General features: G+C 34.9%; 1 protein-coding gene across 8 annotated transcripts in view; it reads left to right on the top strand.

Moving 5' to 3' along the window:
* LOC135209062 (atrial natriuretic peptide-converting enzyme-like) overlaps nt 1-24000 on the top strand; it is a 1031477-nt gene that overhangs the window by 865058 nt on the left and 142419 nt on the right. For all 8 annotated transcript variants that reach the window (XM_064241632.1, XM_064241636.1, XM_064241635.1 and 5 more), the window contains one exon: nt 22369-22528. In XM_064241632.1, the coding sequence (XP_064097702.1) occupies nt 22369-22528 (160 nt within the window). The remainder of the gene's footprint in view (nt 1-22368; nt 22529-24000) is intronic.

The raw sequence follows: 24000 nt of genomic DNA, 5'->3' as shown, positions 1-24000 counted from the left end.
TAGACTATACAATCATGAGGCAAGCGTTTGAACCGCACCGCTGCCGCGACGAGTGACGAAAAGAATCCCACCCATTTGAGTGTGATCGTGTGGACAGGGCCTGGAATGAAAACGTCTTTGTCTCTCTGCTTCATTTGGTCGTTAAATTCTCCATTGTTAATTTCGTATCCAGCTGAGGACCCGTTTACCTGTTGCGTAGTTTGTTCTCCCCTCTTGCCTGTTTGTTTGATGGCCGCGTTTGTGTTGTAGTCGTTTTAATTCGCGCTGTTTGTTGCGGTTTGTTTTAGTATTCACGACGTGGTCGTGTTTTTGCGGGACTTCACAAAACACCGTTTGCTTGACTAGGAATTTCTAACAGCGCGCAGAATGGCGATTTTGAATACACACACACACGCACTCACACACACACAGATAGTATATATATAATCTATATAGTATATATATATATATATATATATATATATATATATATATATGTATGTATGTATGTATGTATGTATATACATATATTATTATATATATTATATATATATAATATATATATATATGTATATTATATATATACACAAATTATGTGTATATATTTTACATATATATATTCATATATTGATATATATATCATATTCATGTATATATGTGTATATATATAGGATTCATTTAATCTATAGTTGTATGCGCAATATATACATCTATTACTTAAACTTATATAAAATCATATTTATTATAGTATTTTGTCATTACTGTTCACACATTTTTCTTTCCCTCTCAATATGAAGAATTGGAAAAAAGCAAAAAAAACAAAGAAGCAATAGATTAAAATCAAACTAATTTCATTTTATATTCAGATGCCTTTGGGGAATTTTTTATACATAGCCTGGTGTATTTAAAACAAAATGTGAAAAATAGAATAGCTTTTTTTTTTTTTTTTTAACCTGAAAACTTAGAAATTTCTCGCGTGTTAATTGAACTTTTTTTTTTTTTTTTTTTTTTTAGAAAATGTATTATTATTTGTATTAGTATTATTTCTTTGGTTGTTGGAATCTCTACAGATACCATCGCCTGACATAAAAAAATTCACGGACGATCTGAAAGGTCACAGATCACGGTCCGTTACGAGACAGGTGTTCTGCGTGATATGTTCTGCTAATTACCTGCCTCTCTCTCTCTCTCTCTCTCTCTCTCTCTCTCTCTCTCTCTATTTGTATGGTGAGCTGGAACCGTTGTTGACTCATGCGCAGTAGTTTACTCTTTGTGAAGCGTAACTTGTATTTGAAGTGCAGAAAAGTTTCTCTCTCTCTCTCTCTCTCTCTCTCTCTCTCTCTCTCTCTCTCTCTCTCTCTCTGCATACGTTGATCATTCTTTAGACTGTCGAAGCATTTCAATACTTTATAGAAAGTAACTTTACACTTTTTTCTATATTTGTGACAGAATCGACTTTCTATTCGTTTTCTTGCTTCTGAAAGAATGCTTCTTACTGTAGCTTTTATTTTATTTTATTTATTTATTTATTTTTTGTCTAATTGATTTACGATTTGTCTAGAGCTTACGTTTCCTCTCTTTCTCTCTCAGCAGTGAATTGTATATCTTGTGATAAGACGAATGTAGAAGGCTGTACCATAGCAATACAGACATGGGACTAGGAACTTCATACATATACTTATATATCTATGTATACATATACATGTATGCATACAGTATGTAATATATTTATATAGACATATCTATATATATAGATAAATATATATATATATATATATATATATATATGTAATATTTATATATATATATTATAGAGAGAGAGAGAGAGAGAGAGAGAGAGAGAGAGAGAGAGAGCTGGTAAGTGTGCCACATTATCTACGTTATATCTTCCTCGCATCTCGACCCTGTCCTTAAAAAGGAAAAACCCTTTGAGTATCGGAACCACCGCGCGACGGAAAAATTCTTCACATATTCATAACTATATCTCCCCGTACTTCCCCCGACAAGAAAAGAGATGCATATTTCGAAGGCGTCTCTGCGTAAAAGGCTTTTCGCGTAATCCGTAAATTCAGCTTTGAGAGAATTCCCCCGAAGTCGCTTTAGAGAGAGAGAGAGAGGGAGAAGTTGACTTGGGGAACGGTGGTGGCTGCTCCTAGGGACTGGAGTTTTGTTTATTTCGGAGTGTTCTTTATGAAGGCTTTTGCGATATATTGGGTTTGGGAGTTTCTCTCTCTCTCTCTCTCTCTCTCCTCTCTCTGTGTGTGTGTGGTGTGTGTGTGTGTGCTCGAGACAATTATTTTACTGTTGTAAGTGTTGTCGTTCTTGTTTTCGTGGGGTAGATATGAAATCTTGTCAAGACAAAAAAGTCATATAAAAAAAGACATTAAAAAATATAAATAGAAAAGGAAGAACGGAGACTCTCTCTCTCTCTCTCTCTCTCTCTCTCTCTCTCTCTCTCTCTCTCTCTCTGTGCTCGAGACAATTATCATTACTGTTGTAACTGTTGTCGTTCTTGTTTTCGTGGGGTATTGTATGAAATCTTGTCAAGACAAGAAATTCTTATAAAAAAAAACTTTTTTTAAACATAAATAGAAAAGAGCGGATAACATAACACTGATCAAAGCGAAGGCAGAATACGGCATTATTGAATAAACATAGAGACGGATAAAGAAAGACGAAGAAACAGCAAACAGCCAAAAAGCTAAGCAAGCAGGCAGGCAAAGAAACAAAGACAATCAGACTAGTATAAGAATGACAAAGTGTACAATCAACCTAAAAACAAAAATAAAAAATTACCGTCAAACAATTCTGACATAGACAGACGAACCCGCAAACCAGACAGTTACCTACCAGACAGACATGTCCAAAACGAACCGAAAACATGAAAGCATCAACGAGCAGACAAGCAAAGAAGCAGAGAGAGAGAGACAGACAGAGTTAGACCAGTACCTCATAACTCATAACTCATCTTTATCGACAAAACAAAAACAAAAAAACAAAAAACACCACTGGATCCATGATTAATAATACGCTTTAATTCAAGCGTTGTCCCCCAAAAAAATAAAATCGCCCAGCTGATGTTTGGATTTTAATCAGCGGGATGGAGGCCATTACTCCTGGTTCTGCCGACTGTTTTCTCTGACGACGAGTCCGGAAAGAAGATCGCGATTGAAGAGGAAGGAATTCGACCGCTCCTTCTTTCATCGGGCAACTTAGGTTCTGAAGAAAGACTTGTGTCGGAACCTTGGAACGCCAGCGGATGGATAATTATCTCTTCAATCTCTCTGGGAATGATGATCAAATAAAAGGGTTCCAAACTTATAGATCAGATAGAAAAAATAGGAATCAAGGGGGAACCGCAATATATGGGAAAGACAAAAAACAAGGAAAAATATATGAGAAATATAGTAACTCAGAATGTGAACTAATAGCGGTAGAATTTGAATCTGAAAAATTGATGAACATAGTAATATATAGACCTCCTAATACTAAAGAGTTTGACTTAATAATGGAAAAATTGGATGATATATGTAGAAATCACAAGGACTGGACTATTCTCCTATCTGGTGACTTCAACTTTCCTTTCGTAGAATGGAAAGAACGAATAGGAGATTGTGGTTGTACTTATACATATAAAAAAGAGAGTAATAGTAGTGCAGAAGATAGAGGCAATTGAAAAGCTATTGATATGCTACTAGAATACAACATTCAACAAATAAATCACCTGCCAACAAGAACCAAAGGAAAATTACTTTAAGACCTAGTATTTGTGAACGAGATGAATTATGTTAAAGAAATAATAGTTTATAATGCGAATATTTCAGACCATAATGTCATAGAATTAACAGTTCATTCCAAAGCAAGTGAAAATAGAGATAAGCAAGAAATGAAAAAGTGGGAAGGATATGGAAAATACAACTTCTACAGTAAAAATATAAAATGGTCAGAAATTAATGAAGAATTAAACAAAGATTGGGATAACATTTTCGTAAGTGATGACATAAGGGTAAATACGGAGATATTATATAAAATATTGGAGAAAATAGTGGGGAAAAATATATACCGAAGAAGAAAAGTAAACATCATTCATGCATACCAAGAGACAGAAGGATCTTGTTCCAGAAAATCAGAAAGTGGAAAAAAGGTCTTGCAAAAGAAAAAAAATGCATGGAAAGTTATGAACTAAAAAGTAAGATAGGAAATGCAGAACAAAAGATTATACAATCAAAAGAAAATGAAAAACGGGACTTGGAAGAAAAAACCCTATTAAATATCAAGCAAAACCCCAAACTATTATACTCATATGCGAAGAAGATGAATAAAAGAAGAATAGAAATAGGCCCTCTTAGAATTGAAGGGAGATTAACGAATGAAAAAAAGGAAATTTGCAACATACTGGCAGAACGATATAAGAGAGAATTCACCCCTAGAATAAAGATAATGAAGATAATGATATAGAAGTAAGGGATGAAAATAGTGAATATTTAGCTGACATAACATTAATGAAGCTGATATTGTGCAGGCTATTAATGAAATTAAAAATGGAGCTGCTGCAGGGCCTGATGGAATTCCTGCTATTTTGTTAAAGAAAGTAGTTCATTCTATCGCAAAGCCACTTGCAATATTATTAAGACAAAGTGTAGATACAGGCAAGATTTATGATGAGCACAAATTAGCATATATTACCCCTACTTTCAAAAGTGGATCAAGACTAGAGGCAAGTAATTATAGGCCTGTGAGTCTAACATCACATATTATGAAAGTGTATGAAAGGGTAATGAAGAAAAATATTATGAAACATTTAATAAAAAATAATTTGTTTAATAAAGCGGAACAACACGGTTTCGTACCCGGAAAAAGTAACACAAACCCAACTGTTAGTCCACCGTGAGAACATATTCAAAAATATGAAAAGCGGAAATGAAAACAGATGTGGTTTATTTAGACTTTGCAAAAGCTTTTGATAAAGTAGACCATAATATATTAGCGAAGAAAATTAGAAAACACAATATCGTGGATAAAGTAGGAAGATGGTTAAAAGAATTTTTACACAACAGAAAAACAGATAGTTATTGCAAACGACGAGAAATCGGATGAAGTCAAGGTAATATCCGGTGTGCCGCAAGGTACGGTGTTAGCTGCAATACTGTTTGTTATTATGATTGAAGACATAGACAATAATGTGAAGGATTCGGTAGTGAGTAGTTTCGCAGATGACACAAGAATAAGTAGAGAAATTACTTGTGATGAAGATAGGAACGCTCTACAAAGAGACCTTAACAAAGTATATGATTGGGCAGAGGTAAATAGGATGGTATTTAACTCTGATAAATTTGAATCAATAAATTATGGAGACAGAGAAAGAAAGCTATATGCATATAAGGGACCTAATAATGAGACCCATCACAAATAAGGAAGCAGTTAAAGACCTTGGTGTGATGATGAATAGGAACATGTTATGCAATGATCAAATAGCAACTCTGTTGGCAAAATGTAAAGCAAAAATGGGAATGTTGTTACGGCACTTCAAAACAAGAAAAGCTGAACACATGATTATGCTTTATAAAACATATGTTCGTAGTCCACTTGAATATTGCAATATGATATGGTACCCACACTATCAAAAGGATATTGCACAAATAGAGAGTGTACAAAGGTCCTTTACAGCTAGAATAGAAGAAGTTAAGGACCTAGACTACTGGGAAAGACTACAATTCTTAAAATTATATAGTCTAGAAAGGAGAAGAGAACGCTACATGATAATTCAGGCATGGAAACAGATAGAAGGAATAGCAGAAAATATCATGGAACTAAAAATATCAGAAAGAGCAAGCAGAGGTAGATTAATAGTGCCCAAAACTATACCAGGAAAATTAAGGAAAGCACACAGGACATTAATCCACTACGCACCAGCATCGATAATGCAGCGTCTATTCAATGCGTTGCCAGCTCATCTGAGGAATATATCAGGAGTGAGCGTAGATGTGTTTAAGAATAAGCTCGACAAATATCTAAACTGCATCCCAGACCATCCAAGATTGGAAGATGCAAAATATACCGGAAGATGTACTAGCAACTCTCTGGTAGACATTAGAGGTGCCTCACACTGACCTGGGCAACCTGGGGCCCGAACAAGATGTAAGGTCTGTAAGGTAAGGTCTCTCTCTCTCTCTCTCTCTCTCTCTCATGTGTGTGTGTATTTGGTCGCGCGTGCATGTAGCTTCCAGGAGTCACACTGGAGTCCTAGGAACCTTCTTGAGTTTAATGACGTCGTGGCATCTCGCACTTTTTTGACGTCGTGGCATCTCGACTTCCTCGCACTTTTCTGCGGATTCTCTTTCCCCTTCCATCCTCGCCGGGAGTAAGTGAGGACACTTTCACCTTCCAGATCGGCCCCACGCACGAGTTTCAAGCGACGACGCTATGAAAACAGTGCATTATATCCTCTCGCGTCTGGGGTCGAGTCCCTGTCTCGGAGAGGGACTTGTTTTCCTGTATTCCCGGCTGGGGTTAAAGGCAAGTAACTGGTAAGCGTACAAAAGAGATAGGAAATTGGAGAAGTCAAGATGCCATCGTGGGTACCAAAAATGCATTAGATTTCTGGTGAAAAAAACAATCAGTAGAGGTAATATATTATATATATATATATATATATATACTATATATATATGTACTATACATATATATTAATATATATATATATAGTTAGTTAGTTTTAAGCATTGATATTTAGGATGAGGTTGCTATATCCAGGTCCCTGCCTGAACACATGGCATATGGGGGTGACCTTTCCTAATGGGGAACAAACCTGTCATTATTAATTTATTCAAATTAGATTCAGTAAACGACCAAACAAGCCCTTTTATTTCCGTTTCACTTAATTATCTTATTTCGTGCTGACATTTTAATTCATTTCCGTCATTATTATTATCACTATGTTTTATTGATAATAATGGCAGAATTTACAGAATTGATTTTATACAAAATTCTCTCAATTCTTCTGATGACTTGAGAGAATTTTGTGTAAAATTAATTCTGTAAATTCTGCCATTATTTTCAATAAAATATGTTTGCAAGAAGGTCTGTTTCCAGCATATTGTCATTATCATGATCATCATGATAATCACGAAAGTTGATAAATGTGTAAATAAAGTGTTCTCATAGCATAATTATGTACAAGTGTAGAAGAACATAAAATGCTCAGAATTCACACCATCAGAAATGACCAAACCTTCAACATAGATACAACTTGCTGAACCAATCTGCTATGTCCGTATTCTCTATTTATTTATTTATTTATTTATTTTTCGTTTTTTGTCATTCATTACCCTGCATATTATGTTTCTTTGCTATTCAATGAGCTGCATAGGATAACTAGGGTGTGCTCATCTATGTTTGGTGATGACACTTCTCTCTCATTTTCTCAGCGTGGCCAGACACTACGCCAACGTATCATCTCTCTCTCTCTCTCTCTCTCTCTCTCTCTCTCTCTCTCTCGAAAATGTGCTGCATATTGTGTGTGTGTCTCTCTCTCCCTTCTTGCGCTTTCTCTATGGCATAGGGATAACTTTTATCAATCCCTTTCCATGGAATAAGATCGATTCCTCCCTCTCTCTCTCTCTCTCTCTCTCTCTCTCTCTCTCTCTCTCTCTCTCTCTCTTTGGAAAAATGGGTTGTACTCTCTCTCTCTCTCTCTCTCTCTTCTCTCTCTCTCTCTCTCTCTCTCTACTGTTCTGGATAAAGGACAGATTTCTCTCAACCTATTTCTCCCCAGAGAGAGAGAGAGAGAGAGAGAGAGAAAGAGACAGAGAGAGAGAGAGGAATCGATCTTATGCCATGGAAAGGGATTGATAAACGTTATCCCTATTCCATAGAGAAAGCGCAAGAAGGGAGAGAGAGAGAGAGAGAGAGAGAGAGAGAGAGAGAGAGAGAGAGAGAGAGAGGAACACACATCAAACGAAAATGAATAAAGGCAAAACTTGGCACTGTCCAAACGTTCAAAACAGAACGAGGGAGATGGTCGTGCAGCGCTGAACCATTTCGCTTCAGCGATACGACATTAGTACAATAGTTTTCGTATCGCGTGTGTGTGTCTGTCTGTGTGCGTCCGTACGCCATCGGATACATTACCTCATATCATTAAATTAACCGAAACTTTTTTTATGGCTTCCGAGCCTGTGCTATTTTATGGAATAGATGCCCGGATGTTGAATACCAATAACATATCCGCAGGGGGCCAGAGAGAGAGAGGGGTATTCTAAACGTGGTGATAGCCATATTTTTTCCCAATGGCTGTGATGTACTGCCTCATTTTATGGGCGTCATTTTTATTTTATTTTTTTTTTTTTGTTGGATTTTGTTGTTATATTGAGTTCTGTTCGTTTTATGAACTCGAATTTAGATTCAGTGCTTTGGTTAATTATATTCGAAGCCGGATGGAGCGATTTCATTAACGGGGTTTTTTGTTTAGCGCCAATTTTATTATTTTCATAATCAAAGGGTTTGGGCTGCGCGGTGAAGCGTCATTTTTCGTGATTATAATAATTGTCTATAATAATTGTTTAGGCGGAGTGTATGTGGGCTTGCACAGCAGCTGGTATCACTTGTAATCCGGGATTCTCACCTGTGTGCTTTCCGTCTCCATTCTCAATCAATTCTCACAGTTTTATACCTATATTCTCAATTCATTTTTACAGTTTTCTATCGATTTGTTGAGTGGTATTTTCATGATTATTGCATTTTTTTAATATACTTATTCGGATCTGTGTAATCTTTTTTTTTTCAGTATGGTTATTCGCATCTGTGGAATACTGCTCAACAAGTTAATAAAAGTTGATACGTACGCGTTATGAATTATAATGTAATGATAGATAGATAGATGGACGGATACATATAAAAATATATATATATACATCTATGAATATATATTATATATATATATATATCTATATACAATACATACATACATACAATACATACATACATATATATACATATATATATATATATATATATATATATATATATATTTATCATTTTTCTCTAATAATATTGCTAATAATTTTGTTAAAAGGGAGAAAATATTTTACCCAATTTTCCTTGAAAATATAGAAAAGATGCTTGCGTTTGCATCTCTCTCTCTCTCTCTCTCTCTCTCTCTCTCTCTCTCTCTCTCTCTCTCTCTCTCTCCAATCGGATTATTACTTTTCTGCATCCTATTGATGAATGCGTCTGGCTCCCTTCCTCTTATCTCTATAAACAAACGACAACGATGCCACTTAGCCATTTTTCCCTTTTTCCTTTTTTTTTACCTCAACTCTCTTTAACCCCCTTTTGCATTTTGCATGTTCCTAATCAGGTTAAGGGCCGAGGAGGGAGATTGAATTTTTTGTCGTCTCTCCTCAGGACCTAATGAGGAAAGAGCTTTAATTAGTTTGAATGTAAATTCGCGAATTATGCGAGCACATGGGTTGGTATAATCGGTTCATGTGCGCTCGTTGCGCCGTACATGTTCCTGTTTTTGGTTTTCCGTAAAAGAAACCTATTGAGTTGGCCTTTTGTCCGTCCGTCCGCACTTTTTTCTGTCAGCCCTCAGGTCTTAAAAGCTACTGGTGCTAGAGGGCTGCAAATTGGTATGTTGATCCTCCACCCTCCAATCATCGAACATACTAAATTGCAGCGCTCTAGCCTCAGTAGTTTTATTTTATATAAGGTTAAGGATACTCATGGATTGTGCATCTGGCGCCGCTCTGCTAGAATCTACCTTCAGTTACACCTATGGAGCAACTGAGCAGTGCCCGATCGTGACTGAGAGTATCGTACTGCTGCACATCGAGAGTTCCATACAGCATTATACGCTGTACAGAAAACTCGCTTACTTATTCTTTTATTCTGTCTTAACACACGATTGTACATGCACCTATTTGTGTAAGGGTGACGTTGTTTATGCACAGACGATGTTGATTGCAAAGATTTTTAACGTGTTTTTCGATGTTACCATTCCTAATAACATTGATGCATATAATTCATTAAATGTACATGTGCATGCTGAAGTATATATTCGAAAGCGACTAGCTTTATACACATCAGTCGTTGTGGATTGTTAAGCTTCTCTATATTCTTCTAAAGATGTACGATGTTTTTATATCACTTACTTTACTTTCACAATTTCATGTATACATATGGATAACTGGAAGTATATGTTCATGCACCCACTAACATAGGTAACTGAATATACATAATTGCATCTAGATATTTTTTTAGTTTTTTTTCTGGTAATTTACCTTTCAATAGATTTTATGCATCTGTTTACGTGTAAATGTAAGTACTTTTTCGTGAGTGTATATTATGTGAGAGAGAGAGAGAGAGAGAGAGAGAGAGAGAGAGAGAGGAGAAAGTGTTCACCTATTCATCTGTTGGGTTTTTCTCAAGTATCAGCATTCTTCTTTCAACCAGGATTACATGTTGCCAACTACCAGTCATTATGACGCTGCGTATCGTAATATGTCTTACGGCCATTAAAGCGGACAGACTTTCTCTTCGGTTGGCTAAAAGCTGTTGTTACCGAAGGATCTGATGATCGTGACACATTAGAAGCCACGGAACCGAGCATAATCTCGGTACTTTTTCGATAATTCACTCATGAAGCTTAATCGGTAAATCTTGAAAGCACGGTTCAATTAGTGTTTCTTTCTCATGTCTCAAATCTTCGGGATTCCCTTCCTGCTTATGATTTTCCTGATGAATAAAGCCTTCCGTCACCTGTATTGCCTTATGATTTTCCTGAGAATAAAGCCCTTCCGCCCTGGTTATTTGTGAATTTTGGGTTTTTTTCTGTCTCCTTCTGTTTTTCATACGTCTTTAAACATGCTTCCTCTGAAGTGCCTTGGATTTCTCTATCTCCTGTTTTCCCTACGTCTTTAAACATTCCTTCTCTGAAGTGCCAGATTTTGGATTTCTCTATCTCCTTCTGTTTTCTCTACGTCTTTAAACATTTCTTCACTGAAGTGCCAGATTTTGGATTTCTCTATCTCCCTCTGTTTTCCATACGTCTTTAAACATGCCTCCTCTGAAGTGCCTTGGATTTCTCTGTCTCCTTCTGCTTTCCCTACGCCTTTAAATATTCCTTCTCTGAAGTGCCAGATTTTGGATTTCTCCATCTCCTGTTTTCCCTACATCTTTAAACATTTTTTCACTGAAGTGCCAGATTTTGGATTTCTCTATCTCCCTCTGTTTTTCATACGTCTTTATACATTCCTTCTCTGAAGTGCCAGATTTTGGATTTCTCCATCTCCTTCTGTTTTTCATACGTTTTTAAACATACCTTCTTTGAAGTGCCAGGCTTTAGAATTTCCTTATTTCTTCCAGTTGCCTTCGTCTTATAAATTAACATTTACCTATTGCCAAGCTTTTTTGAATTATTCTGATTTGGTTTTAATTGGTTTTAAGGTATTCCATCTCTTAATGCCAGGCTATGGGATTGTGGTTGTATTTTTGTTCTTTTCGTTTTATCCTTTGAAGAAACCGGTCTGCCTTTTCCCTATTGGTTCAGCCTTGTTCTTCCCCCTTCAATTTAATATTCCCCCCTTTTTTTCATTCTTTTTTATTTTATTTTTTTTTTTTTTCAGGATAATGACATGTGGTTCCCCATTCTTCGAACTTGCCACAAAAATATTATAGGTTTCAGAGAAGAGAACGGGAATGATAACTAATTATATATATATATATATATATATATATATATATATATATATATATATATATATATATATATATATATATATATATATATATATAATACTAAGTGTTTTTTTAGATACACCTTCTGGAGTCTAATGCTTCCTTATCACCCCAAAATAAATGAAAATGTCAGGTTTGGGATCATCGCTGCATGTTAGTTTGTCCTGGAATCCTATCCTAGCGGTTTGAAGCTACCTTTGATTGACGGGAATTTCTCGCTGAATGAATGTGAGATCAACAAATATATATAGATACATTCCGCCAACTTGCGTCTGCCAGATCGTGGGATATCTTACTTAGGAGTCTTAAATCACATAAGGGCGATTGTAGATTGAGAAATTAGAAATATTTTTTATTTGCATAAAGATTTATGGCGGGTTATTTATGTCTCTATGGTGAGAATACTAGGGCTCGAATATAGAATATATATATATATATATATATATATATATATATATATATATATATATATATACGTGTGTGTGTGTGTGTGTGTGTGTTTGTGTGTGTGTGTATATTTATCTATGTATATGATATAGTTATATATATATATATATATATATATATATATATATATATATATATATATATATATAACTATATACATATACATAGATAAATATACACACACACATATATATGTGTGTATATTTATCTGTATATGTATATAGTTATATATATATATATATATATATATATATATATATATATATATATATATATATATATGTATATATATATATATATATATATATATATATATATATTCTATTCCCAATGTATGTATATATTGGATGGCCAGGCTCTGGTCAAAGCAAATTACCTCGGTAGGGGAACAGAATACTGACAAAGTAATTATAAAACACTGACAAAATAATTAGAAAATTATTCCAGTGGGTTGATCACTGGTAAAAAATATTCAAAATATTCTGTTGTCCCATAATCCCTCTTTCCCTCCCACCCCGCTTCGATTTTTTTTTTTTTCATTCCTTCCTCTTTTCCCCATTTCTCTCCCCTTACATGGTTTTCTCTTTCTCTCTCTTCCTCCTCTTCTCCTTCTCTCCCTCCTTTCATTTTCCTTTTTCCCTCCTATCTTTTATCCTGTCTTTCACTTTCACCTCCATCCGCTTTTATCTCCCCCCATTCCTCTTCTCTTCCTCTTCCTCCCTCTTTCCTTCATCTATTTTGTATACTTTTCTCCTCTTCTCTCTCTCTCTCTCTCTCTCTCTCTCTCTCTCTCTCTGTCCTCCGGGACTCTTTTTTTTCTCCCTTTATCTCCTCCCCCTCGCTCTGTAGTAGCCATTTTGCTTGGTGAGACGTACCCGCGTGAAGTCAGATTAATCAACAGATATCACAAGTTTATCGGTGATAAGATTAGTGTGAAAATAGTAGGATAAAGCGTCCTCTAAGTTAGTTAAATCAGAACAAGATGGCAGTAAGTTCCAACTGCGGGAAGAGGTGGCGTAATTTAGCTTGCTTGGCGGATTCGCAATACGATGAGGTAGCAGGAAGGGAACTGGCATTTCTCATCTATGAAATCAGCAACAGTCCTAACCAAAAAGATACAAAAGCATTCATAGATATATTAGAAGGATATAATCCTTCAAACTGGAACAAATCTAATGAAAACATCTTGAAAATAATTGAAGAAGTTCCAAATAAAATCCAAGTGGTCAAGAGACTCATAAAGAAAATATACATAAACCAACATATTCCGACAAAGAAAATGAATAAGGTGAATCTTGTGAATATCCTAATTGATGCATTAGGAAAAAGAATGCCAAAAGCATGCAAACTGTGTAAGGTTTGGTATAGCATAGTCAATCCACAAAACCTAATCAGAAAATGTGCTGCATGCAACATTCCGACCCATCCACAGTGTGCTGAGGTAATGCAAGATTTGAGAAAAGATACAAGAATTTTTTGTTCAACATGTCTATCATGGATAGACAATGTTATTAAATCAAGATTGAAAATGTACAAAATAGTTGAGGATGAAGAAGAGAAGAAGAAGAAGAGAAAAAGAGAAGAGGAAAACGGAAGAGAAGTAAACAAAAATGAAATGTACAGAAAAAAAATAAGGAAAACAAAGAACAAGATAAAAGTATGGATGCAGAGATACTCATTGATACTACATATGAGGCAATAAAGCAGCATACCTACGAAGAAATAATTACGATATGACAACAGAAAAGCAAATCCCGAAGAGGCTCTACCCAGATCTACACAATGACGGGAAAGAGGAAAAATAGACAAGAAGACAAAATCTGCAACCTTTTGAAAAGAGGGAATTGCAGATTTGGAGAAAGATGTTACTACAAAAAACATCCTAAGGTATGTCAAAACTATGAAATATATGGTAAATGTGCATACTTAGATGGCTATGGGGATGATTGCAGAGATCTGCATCCAAAAATATGTAAAAACCTAAAAGAAGGAAAAGGATGTAAGTTCGACAAAAAATGCAAATATATGCACCCTGTAGCCATGAATCATAATCAAATAAATAACCAACCAAGTAATAAAATCCAAAATAAGAAAGAAACAAATAAAGAGAGAAATCAAGAATATCAGGTAAAAGAGAAAAGCAAACCACCAATGAGATATGCAGAGGTGTCAGCAAAAAATTTCAAAGCATCAGCTCCGAAATTCTACTCAAGAGATAATAACTGTATTTATTATGCAAGAGGATATTGCAGAAACGGAGAAAATTGCAGATTCAGACACAAAATGAATAATTATGATGAAGGAAGTCAAATATTATGGAAGAGTTGGATTTTTTAATGTCAGAATTTCTGGAAATGAAAAAAAGAACAACATACCAGAACAGGAAAGAGACCATGGGAAAATCCTTATTACTACAATATTTAAATGGAAAGGAGAAAACACGCAAACCATCATAGTGATGAATGCGCAGGGTTTAGTTACGAGTAACTCAAAAAGAAAAATAGAGTAACTTAGAAGAACTAACCCAAAATGAAAAGAAAATAGATATAATGAATATAAGTGAAACCTGGTATTCCAAGAGACTGGGAATGATGATCAAATAAAAAGGGTTCCAAACTTATAGATCAGATTGAAAAAATAGGAATCAAGGGGGAACCGCAATATATGGGAAAGACAAAAAACAAGGAAAAATATATGAGAAATATAGTAACTCAGAATGTGAACTAATAGCGGTAGAATTTGAATCTGAAAAATTGATGAACATAGTAATATATAGACCTCCTAATACTAAAGAGTTTGACTTAATAATTGAAAAAATTGGATGATATATGTAGAAATCACAAGGCTGGACTATCATTCTCCTATCTGGTGACTTCAACTTTCCTTTATTCGTAGAATGGAAGAACGAATAGGAGACTGTGGTTGTACTTATACATATAAAAAAGAGAGTAATAGTAGTGCAGAAGATAAGAGGTAATTTGAAAAGCTATTAGATATGCTACTAGAATACAACATTCAACAAATAAATCACCTGCCAACAAGAAAGGAAAATACTTTAGACCTAGTATTTGTGAACGAGATGAATTATGTTAAAGAAATAATAGTTTATAATGCGAGTATTTCAGATCATAATGTCATAGAATTAACAGTTCATTCCAAAGCAAGTGAAAATAGAGATAAGCAAGAAATGAAAAAGTGGGAAGGATATGGAAAATACAACTTCTACAGTAAAAATATAAAATGGTCAGAAATTAATGAAGAATTAAACAAAGATTGGGATAACATTTTCGTAAGTGATGACAATAAGGGTAAATACGGAGATATTATATAAAATATTGGAGAAAATAGTGGATAAATATATACCGAAGAAGAAAAGTAAACATCATTCATGCATACCAAGAGACAGAAGGATCTTGTTCCAGAAAATCAGAAAGTGGAAAAAAGGTCTTGCAAAAGAAAAAAATGCATGGAAAGTTATAGAACTAAAAAGTAAGATAGAAAATGCAGAACAAAAGATTATACAATCAAAAGAAAATGAAAAACGGGACTTGGAAGAAAAACCCTATTAAATATCAAGCAAAACCCCAAACTATTATACTCATATGCGAAGAAGATGAATAAAAGAAGATAGAAAATAGGCCCTCTGAGAATTGAAGGGATGATTAACGAATGAAAAAAAGGAAATTTGCCAACATACTGGCAGAATGATATAAGAGATGAATTCACCCCCTAGAATAAGATAATGAAGATAATGATATAGAAGTAAGGGAAGAAAATAGTGAATATTTAGCTGACATAGAAATTAATGAAGCTGATATTGTGCAGGCAATTAATGAAATTAAAAATGGAGCTGCTGCAGGGCCGGATGGAGTGCCTGCTATTTTGTTAAAGAAAGTAGTTCATTCTATCGCAAAGCCACTTGCAATATTATTAAGACAAAGTGTAGATACAGGCAAGATTTATGATGAGCACAAATTAGCATATATCACCCCTACTTTCAAAAGTGGATCAAGACTAGAGGCAAGTGAATTATAGGCCTGGATGTAGTCTAACATCACATATTATGAAAGTGTATGAAAGGGTAATGAAGAAAAATATTATGAAACAATTTAATAAAAAATAATTTGTTTAATATAGGACAACACGGTTTCGTACCCGGAAAAAGTACACAAACCCAACTGTTAGTCCACCGTGAGAACATATTCAAAAATATGAAAAGCGGAAATGAAACAGATGTGGTTTATCTAGACTTTGCAAAAGCTTTTGACAAAGTAGACCATAATATATTAGCAAAGAAAATTAGAAAACACAATATCGTAGATAAAGTAGGAAGATGGTTAAAAGAATTTTTACACAACAGAAAACAGATAGTTATTGCAAACGATGAGAAATCGGATGAAACCAAGGTAATATCCGGTGTGCCACAAGGTACGGTGCTAGCTGCAATATTGTTTGTTATTATGATTGAAGACATAGACAGTAATGTTAAGGATTTCGGTAGTGAGTAGTTTCGCTGATGACACAAGAATAAGTAGAGAAATTACTTGTGATGAAGATAGGAACGCTCTACAAAGAGACCTTAACAAAGTATATGATTGGGCAGAGGTAAATAGGATGGTATTTAACTCTGATAAATTTGAATCAATAAATTATGGAGACAGAGAAGGAAAGCTATATGCATATAGGGGACCTAATAATGAGACAATCACAAATAAGGAAGCAGTTAAAGACCTTGGTGTGATGATGAATAGGAACATGTTATGCAATGATCAAATAGCCATTCTGTTGGCAAAATGTAAAGCAAAAATGGGAATGTTGTTACGGCACTTCAAAACAAGAAAAGCTGAACACATGATTATGCTTTATAAAACATATGTTCGTAGTCCACTTGAATATTGCAATATGATATGGTACCCACACTATCAAAAGGATATTGCACAAATAGAGAGTGTACAAAGGTCCTTTACAGCTAGAATAGAAGAAGTTAAGGACCTAGACTACTGGGAAAGACTACAATCCTTAAAATTATATAGTCTAGAAAGGAGAAGAGAACGCTACATGATAATTCAGGCATGGAAACAGATAGAAGGAATAACAGAAAATATCATGGAACTAAAAATATCAGAAAGAGCAAGCAGAGGTAGATTAATAGTGCCCAAAACTATACCAGGAAAAATAAGGAAAGCACACAGAACATTAATCCACTACGCACCAGCATCGATAATGCAGCGTCTATTCAATGCGTTGCCAGCTCATCTGAGGAATATATCAGGAGTGAGCGTAGATGTGTTTAAGAATAAGCTCGACAAATATCTAAACTGCATCCCAGACCATCCAAGATTGGAAGATGCAAAATATACCGGAAGATGTACTAGCAACTCTCTGGTAGACATTAGAGGCGCCTCACACTGAGGGACCTGGGGCAACCCGAACGAACTGTAAGGTCTGTAAGGTCTGTAAGGTCTGTAAGGTCCTCTCATTATCTCCCTCCTTCTCCCTTCCACATCGCTTCTGGTGATTGTATGTACATTATGAATAAAATAATCTTTCCCTCCTTGCCTCATGGCAAGCAGTCTAGATCCACGCCTCTATTTGATCTATAATATATCATAAAAATATAAATGGTATCCATTTATAGCATACAAATCTGCTCAATCAAGTACAGCAAAGCTGTAACGTTGAAGAGAGCATCCGTGATGGCGTTGAACACCGCGTTAAAAATATCCCATCGATCGAATATTATGCATAATAATATCAAATCAATAGCTGACCTGCTCCTCTCCCATTAATCGGGGGTGTCTATTGTACCACCCGTGCTGACACGGTCGCATACTCGTGCAAAAGCTGTTCTGGACACACTGTGTGACTTCTCTTTAACCCTGGAATATAGAGGAAAAATTCGTTTTAATGGACAGAAATATTCCGTTGGTTTGCGATATTTTTTAGTAATTTTTTTTTTCGTTTTTTTTCCTTTTTTTTAGGGGGGAAAACAGGTAAACAAAATCTCAAGTTGGCAAAATCTTCGACGTATACATCTGCAGTTCCAAAATTATCTTGTTGGTAAAATCTCCAGTAGCATATTTTGGAAAAGTTTCGTTTTTGAAAAAAAGAAATTATATGCCAAGTCTGTGAAAAAAATATAAAATAACTGTATAACTTTGAAAAATTGTAGGTAACATCTGCAGTGTTCTGAAAAATTTTCATTGATAAAATCTGCAGTTTTTTAATATTTTAGGCTGTTGAAATGCTTTCCAGAGTTTGGACAGGAAATTGTTTCAGATAAATGACATTTTTTGAAGTCTTAAAAAACCCGTGAAATATGCAGTTTGGAAATATTTGACTTTGATCCAATTTCCTGTACAGTTAGGGGAAAAAAATTGTATTGGGTAACATAGCCTCTAGTGCTAGGAAAGAACTGTAGACGTATAAAATTGGATTTAGAGTCGAAGAGACTTGTAAATATCTGAGACAGAAATAGTCAGTAGTTTAAAAAAAATCATATCAACTACAGTTTACAGAAACTGGACTAGCTCATATAGAGTTTAGACAAATGGTTCAAGATAAAACCTTTGCCGGGTAGAGTATACTCAGCTGAATAGAAAGATATTACCCTGTAGTTTTCTTCTATATATTTCCGCTCAATGATTACAGCATTTATTAACAATTAAGTAAACCTCTTGATATTGCACTCCCAAATAATGATACCAAAATTATGTCCATTGCTATTTTCAACCTGGATTTTAGTTTGTTACACAGAACTTTAATCTAGAACATACAATAACATTATATATTTGGGAGTTTGCTTACTATCATCTAGTCTCTCGAAATCGACAACTACTGTTTAATTATTGGCTGTTGGTTGATAAAATATACAGGCAACACAGCAACGAATCTGATCCGACATTCCTATTATCTCTGTCAGCGAAATTGGGAATAGATGATGAATGATTTTGGCCCAAATGAAAATTGTCTTGTGAATGTATGAAAAAATTTGAGTTATTTATTTCGAGCGACCCCCTGCGAACAATTTTATTCTTGATACAAATCGATGTTGATATTCACAAGACTGTAATTTTGGGGGAAAAAAATCCCACAAGTGGATTTATGAATTTAGGTAAATGTATTTCTTTGGTGAACCCTACAAAAGACTGGTTCTCTTTTTTGGTGTGTGTCAGTAAACATTTTTAGAACCAATGCAATCACTTTTGCGTTTGGATGGACTTGATATACAAATAAATGAGTGTATAGTAGTATATAGTTATATATATATGATATATAGATATATTATTATATATATATATATATATATAAATATATATGTATAAATATATATAGTATATATATAATATATATATATATATATATATATATAATATAATATATATGTGTGTGTGTGTGTGTGTGTATATATGTATATATATCTACATATATATATATATATATATATATATATAATATATATATTATATAATATATAGTATATAGTACATTTATATGCAGGTATATAACATTTAAATATATATATATATATATATATATATATATATATATATATATATATATATATAATATACGTATATACAGTGCACACTAAATAAAAGGGAGAGGAGGAAATATGATTTGTGCAAACGAGAATTTCGATTCATTTCCCAATCGTTATTTCGACCCTGAGCTTTATTGCATGGAAGGTGAACAATGGTTTTCCATTATGCCGATTGCTTTATGCAGGAAATCCTTTATAAAGTGTAAAGCATTATGAGATTTATTATTGCTTTTTTCGTTTGAAAGGTGGAAATGACTTTCCTGTTATGGCAGCGATCAGGGTTTTTCGATATTTCTTTTCCGGATCTGGATTTTAATCCGGATTTTGGGCCTTTTTTTTTTTTGGATTTCTGCTGAGGAACGAATATTATTCCTCGGATTTCTGTGGATTTGAATTGTTTCTTTTAATTAATTTAATTTGTTTTTAGTATCTGTTTGTTGTAATTTAGGTTCGCGAATGTTTCAGGTTGTATTTTCGTTACTTTCTTTTGTTTTCATGTATAAGCATTTTCTATTAGTCGCCTGACTCAGCACAAAGAGATAGCAAGTCACTGCCTTATTCATCCTTTAATGTTGAATGGGTTCTAGTTGTTTATCATTGATATCAGTGGTAGCAGTTGTTTATAAAAAGTAGCAGTATTATTACATTTATTAATATCGATACCAATAAAGTGTGTCCTATTAATAAGGGTAGATCCATCGAAAAAAAATGCAAGTCACTACCACATTCATTCCTTTAGTGGTGCATTAATCGTTTTCATTAATGTTTATTATATCACTATTCCTCTTGCAAGTTGATTGCTAGGTGATTGTGTATCACATGTTATTTTGCAATGTGTTCCCTTTTTTCCGGATGTCATGTGGAGATCACGAGCTCGAGACGCTTTGCCTTTCTCTTATGATTCCCAATCCATATAAAGTAGGTTTTGTTTTTAAAATCATTCTTAATAATAAGGTTCTTTAATTTTAAACCTCAAATTCTGACGGGAAGAAATTTTGTTTTTAATGAGAGTAAAAAATTCAAAAGAAGTTGAGCGTGAATAATTGCAAGGGACTTATGGAAATTAAAAGGCAGAAAGTAACGCAGTTGGATGTCGAAAATAAGCTGCTAAAGTACCTTTGTAAAGTACAGGATGTCCATAAAGTCCCAGTACCATTACAGTATTTATTGTTCAAAAATCATATAACATGGAGTAATGCAGTTTTTTTTTTGTAGATTGTTCTACATTTCCTCAAGTTTACATTCAAAGCACTTCATTCTACAAAAAAAAAAACTGCATTTCTCTATGTTAGATGGTTTCTGAGCAATAAATACTCGTAATGTTACTGGGACTTTATGGACACCCTGTACACTAGCACTGAGCCACACAATGGGTAAATGGGCCATTTACCTTACGGAGATAATCTTATGGAAACTATCCCATATCGGGGTTTTAGCGATAAAAAAAAAGGTGAAATATAGTGTATCCATTCATCTCAAGAGCGCTGTTTCTGGTCAAACTTTGCTCCAAAAGGGACATTTTTAAAAATCATACAGGAATGCAAATCTGGGCTTCCACATGCCCGCCAAGACGGTGTCAATCAACACACACGCCTTCAGTGCTACCACCGGAGACGAACTGTCACTGTAAAAAGTGGTAGAAGAATTTGAGAACCAACCAGAAAGCGTGGCTCAGTGACACCGCATTTAGAGGATGTTAAAGGGTGAACTTTAATTCTGAGGAGCGTTTAATGAATGAAGGTTAATCTCATTGTGGAAATCGTTCTGCTGTGCAACAGTGACCATTACTCTGATACCCTAATATTCTTGATGACTAGGTCTTTGTTTTTTTCACCTGATGTTGCCATCCAATCAGCCGGATGGGAAGGAGGGTGTTCTTTGTATATTAACCCCGAAACAAGTAAAGCCATTTGCTGTCTGCAGGCAGTTATATTAGTCTCCGCTTCTACAAAAAAAAAAAAAAAAAAAAAAAAAAAAAACGTGGTAGGGTGACCGAATGGCTTTTGACTTTAAGGAGAAATACACAGGCTTTGGGTATTTAGTTACTGATTTGCTTAAGTCTAAACGTATAGTAGTCTGAATTCCTTTATAATGACTTTTATTTGTTTATCTAAATGTCTTTTTTAAATAATTATTGCCATGTCTTTTATTTTGCTTGTGTTCATTTCTCTACTTGTTTAATCATTGTCATGAATTATTGTTATATAACACTTCTCTCTCTCTCTCTCTCTCTCTCTCTCTCTCTCTCTCTCTCTCTCTCTCTGAAAAAGACCATACTCGAATAAAAGTGAATTTATTTTTATTTATTTCCAAGACCTATAATATAATATAAAACTCTCTCTCTCTCTCTCTCTCTCTCTCTCTCTCTCTCGTAAAAATAATTTTTTTTTTTTTCGTCTCTCTCTCTCTCTCTCTCATGAAGACCGTACTCGAATAAATGTAATTTTATTTTCCTTATAATTCCAAGACCTATAATATAATAAAAGGTGCGCTCTCTCTCTCTCTCTCTCTCTCTCTCTCTCTCTCTCTCTCTCTCTCTCTCTCTCTCTCTCACATCAAAAGAATATCGAATGGGATAAACCTGATCGAATTATGCAACAGATAAAATGTCACGCACTGCTAACACGCTTCTTTTCTCTCTCTCTCTTCCCCCTTTGCAGAAGACGGTGGGCGTGGGCGTCCCCTGCGTGAGGTCCTCAAGTATGACCGACTCGGAGCTCTTCAGCCGAGGGCGGGGTTGCTCGAAGCGGTGGTGCGTCTGCCTCATCTTAGCCGTCCTTTTCGTCTCTTTGGGCGCCGCCGCTGGAATATACTTCGCTTGTGAGTACTGTACTATTGCTCTCTGTTATTGGGTTGATTCATTGATAGTTCTTAAGTGAGAGAAACTGCAAGGAAAGGGATGTCATTACAAAGTGAGAGAAACTGCAAGGAAAGGGATGTCATTACAAAGTTTTTTTTGGAAGATGCAAGGAAAGGGATGTCATTACAAAGTGAGAGAAACTGCAAGGAAAGGATGTCATTACAAAGTGAGAGAAACTGCAAGGAAAGGGATGTCATTACAAAGTGAAGATGAAACTGCAAATAAGGAAAGGGATGTCCATTTTTTTTTACAAAGTGAGAGAAACTGCAAGGAAGGAAGATGTCATTACAAAGTGAGGGAGTAAACTGCAAATAAAGGGAGGGATGTAGGAAACGGCAAAGGAAAGGGAAATGTCATTACAAAGTGAAGAAACTGCAAAGGAAGGGAATGGGGTTTCATTACAAGTGGAAGGGGAGAAACTGCAAAGAAAGGGAAATGTTCATTAAACAAAGGTGGACCAGAGAAACTGCAAGGAAAGGGATGTCATTACAAAGTGAGAGAAACTGCAAGGAAAGGGATGTCATTACAAAGTGAGAGAAACTGCAAGGAAAGGGATGTCATTACAAAGTGAGAGAAACTGCAAGGAAAGGGGAATGTCATTACAAAGTGGAGAGAAAAAACGCAACGGAAAGGGAAATTTCATTTCAAAGTTGAGAGAAACTGTAAGGAAAGGGATGCTCATTACAGAAGTGAGAGAAAACTGCAAGGAAAGGGATGTCATTAACAAAAGTGATGAGAAACTGGCAAGGTGAAAGGATGTTCATTACCAAAAGTGAGAGTAAGAAATGCAAGGAAAGGGATGTCATTACAAAGGAAGGAAAGGGAAATGTAAGGGAAAGGGATTCATTACAAAGTGAGAGAAAACTGCAAGGAAACGGGATGTATTACAAAGTGAGAGAAAACTGCAAGGAAAGGGATTTATTACAAAAGTGAGAGAAACGTAAGGGAAAGGGATCATTTACAAAGTGAGAGAAACTGCAAGGAAAGGGATGTCATTACAAAGTGAGAGAAACTGCAAGGAAAGGGATGTCATTACAAAGTGAGAGAAACTGCAAGGAAAGGGATGTCATTACAAAGTGAGAGAAACTGTAAGGAAAGGGATTTCATTACAAAGTGAGAGAAACTGCAAGGAAAGGGATGTCATTACAAAGTGAGAGAAACTGCAAGGAAAGGGGCGTTCCTTTTGAGGAATGATTTAATCGCAGGGAAATATGTTAGTTGATTTGATTGTAATGCCTGAATTTTTTGGTTTAACAAGAGTATGACATCTCTTAAGTGAGGAAAAACTGCAAGGAAAGGGATGTCATTACAAAGGGTATTACCTTCTTGAGGAATTATTTAATCGCAGGACCAGATGTTTGTTGATTTGATTTTAATGCCTGAATTTTTTGGCTTTACAAGAGTAAAACAGCATTGATGACTATAGTTTTTG

The sequence above is a fragment of the Macrobrachium nipponense genome, chromosome 37 (assembly GCF_015104395.2).
Source record: "Macrobrachium nipponense isolate FS-2020 chromosome 37, ASM1510439v2, whole genome shotgun sequence".
Taxonomy (NCBI): Eukaryota; Metazoa; Arthropoda; class Malacostraca; order Decapoda; family Palaemonidae; genus Macrobrachium; species Macrobrachium nipponense.
This window is presented reverse-complemented; position numbering and strand designations above follow the sequence as displayed.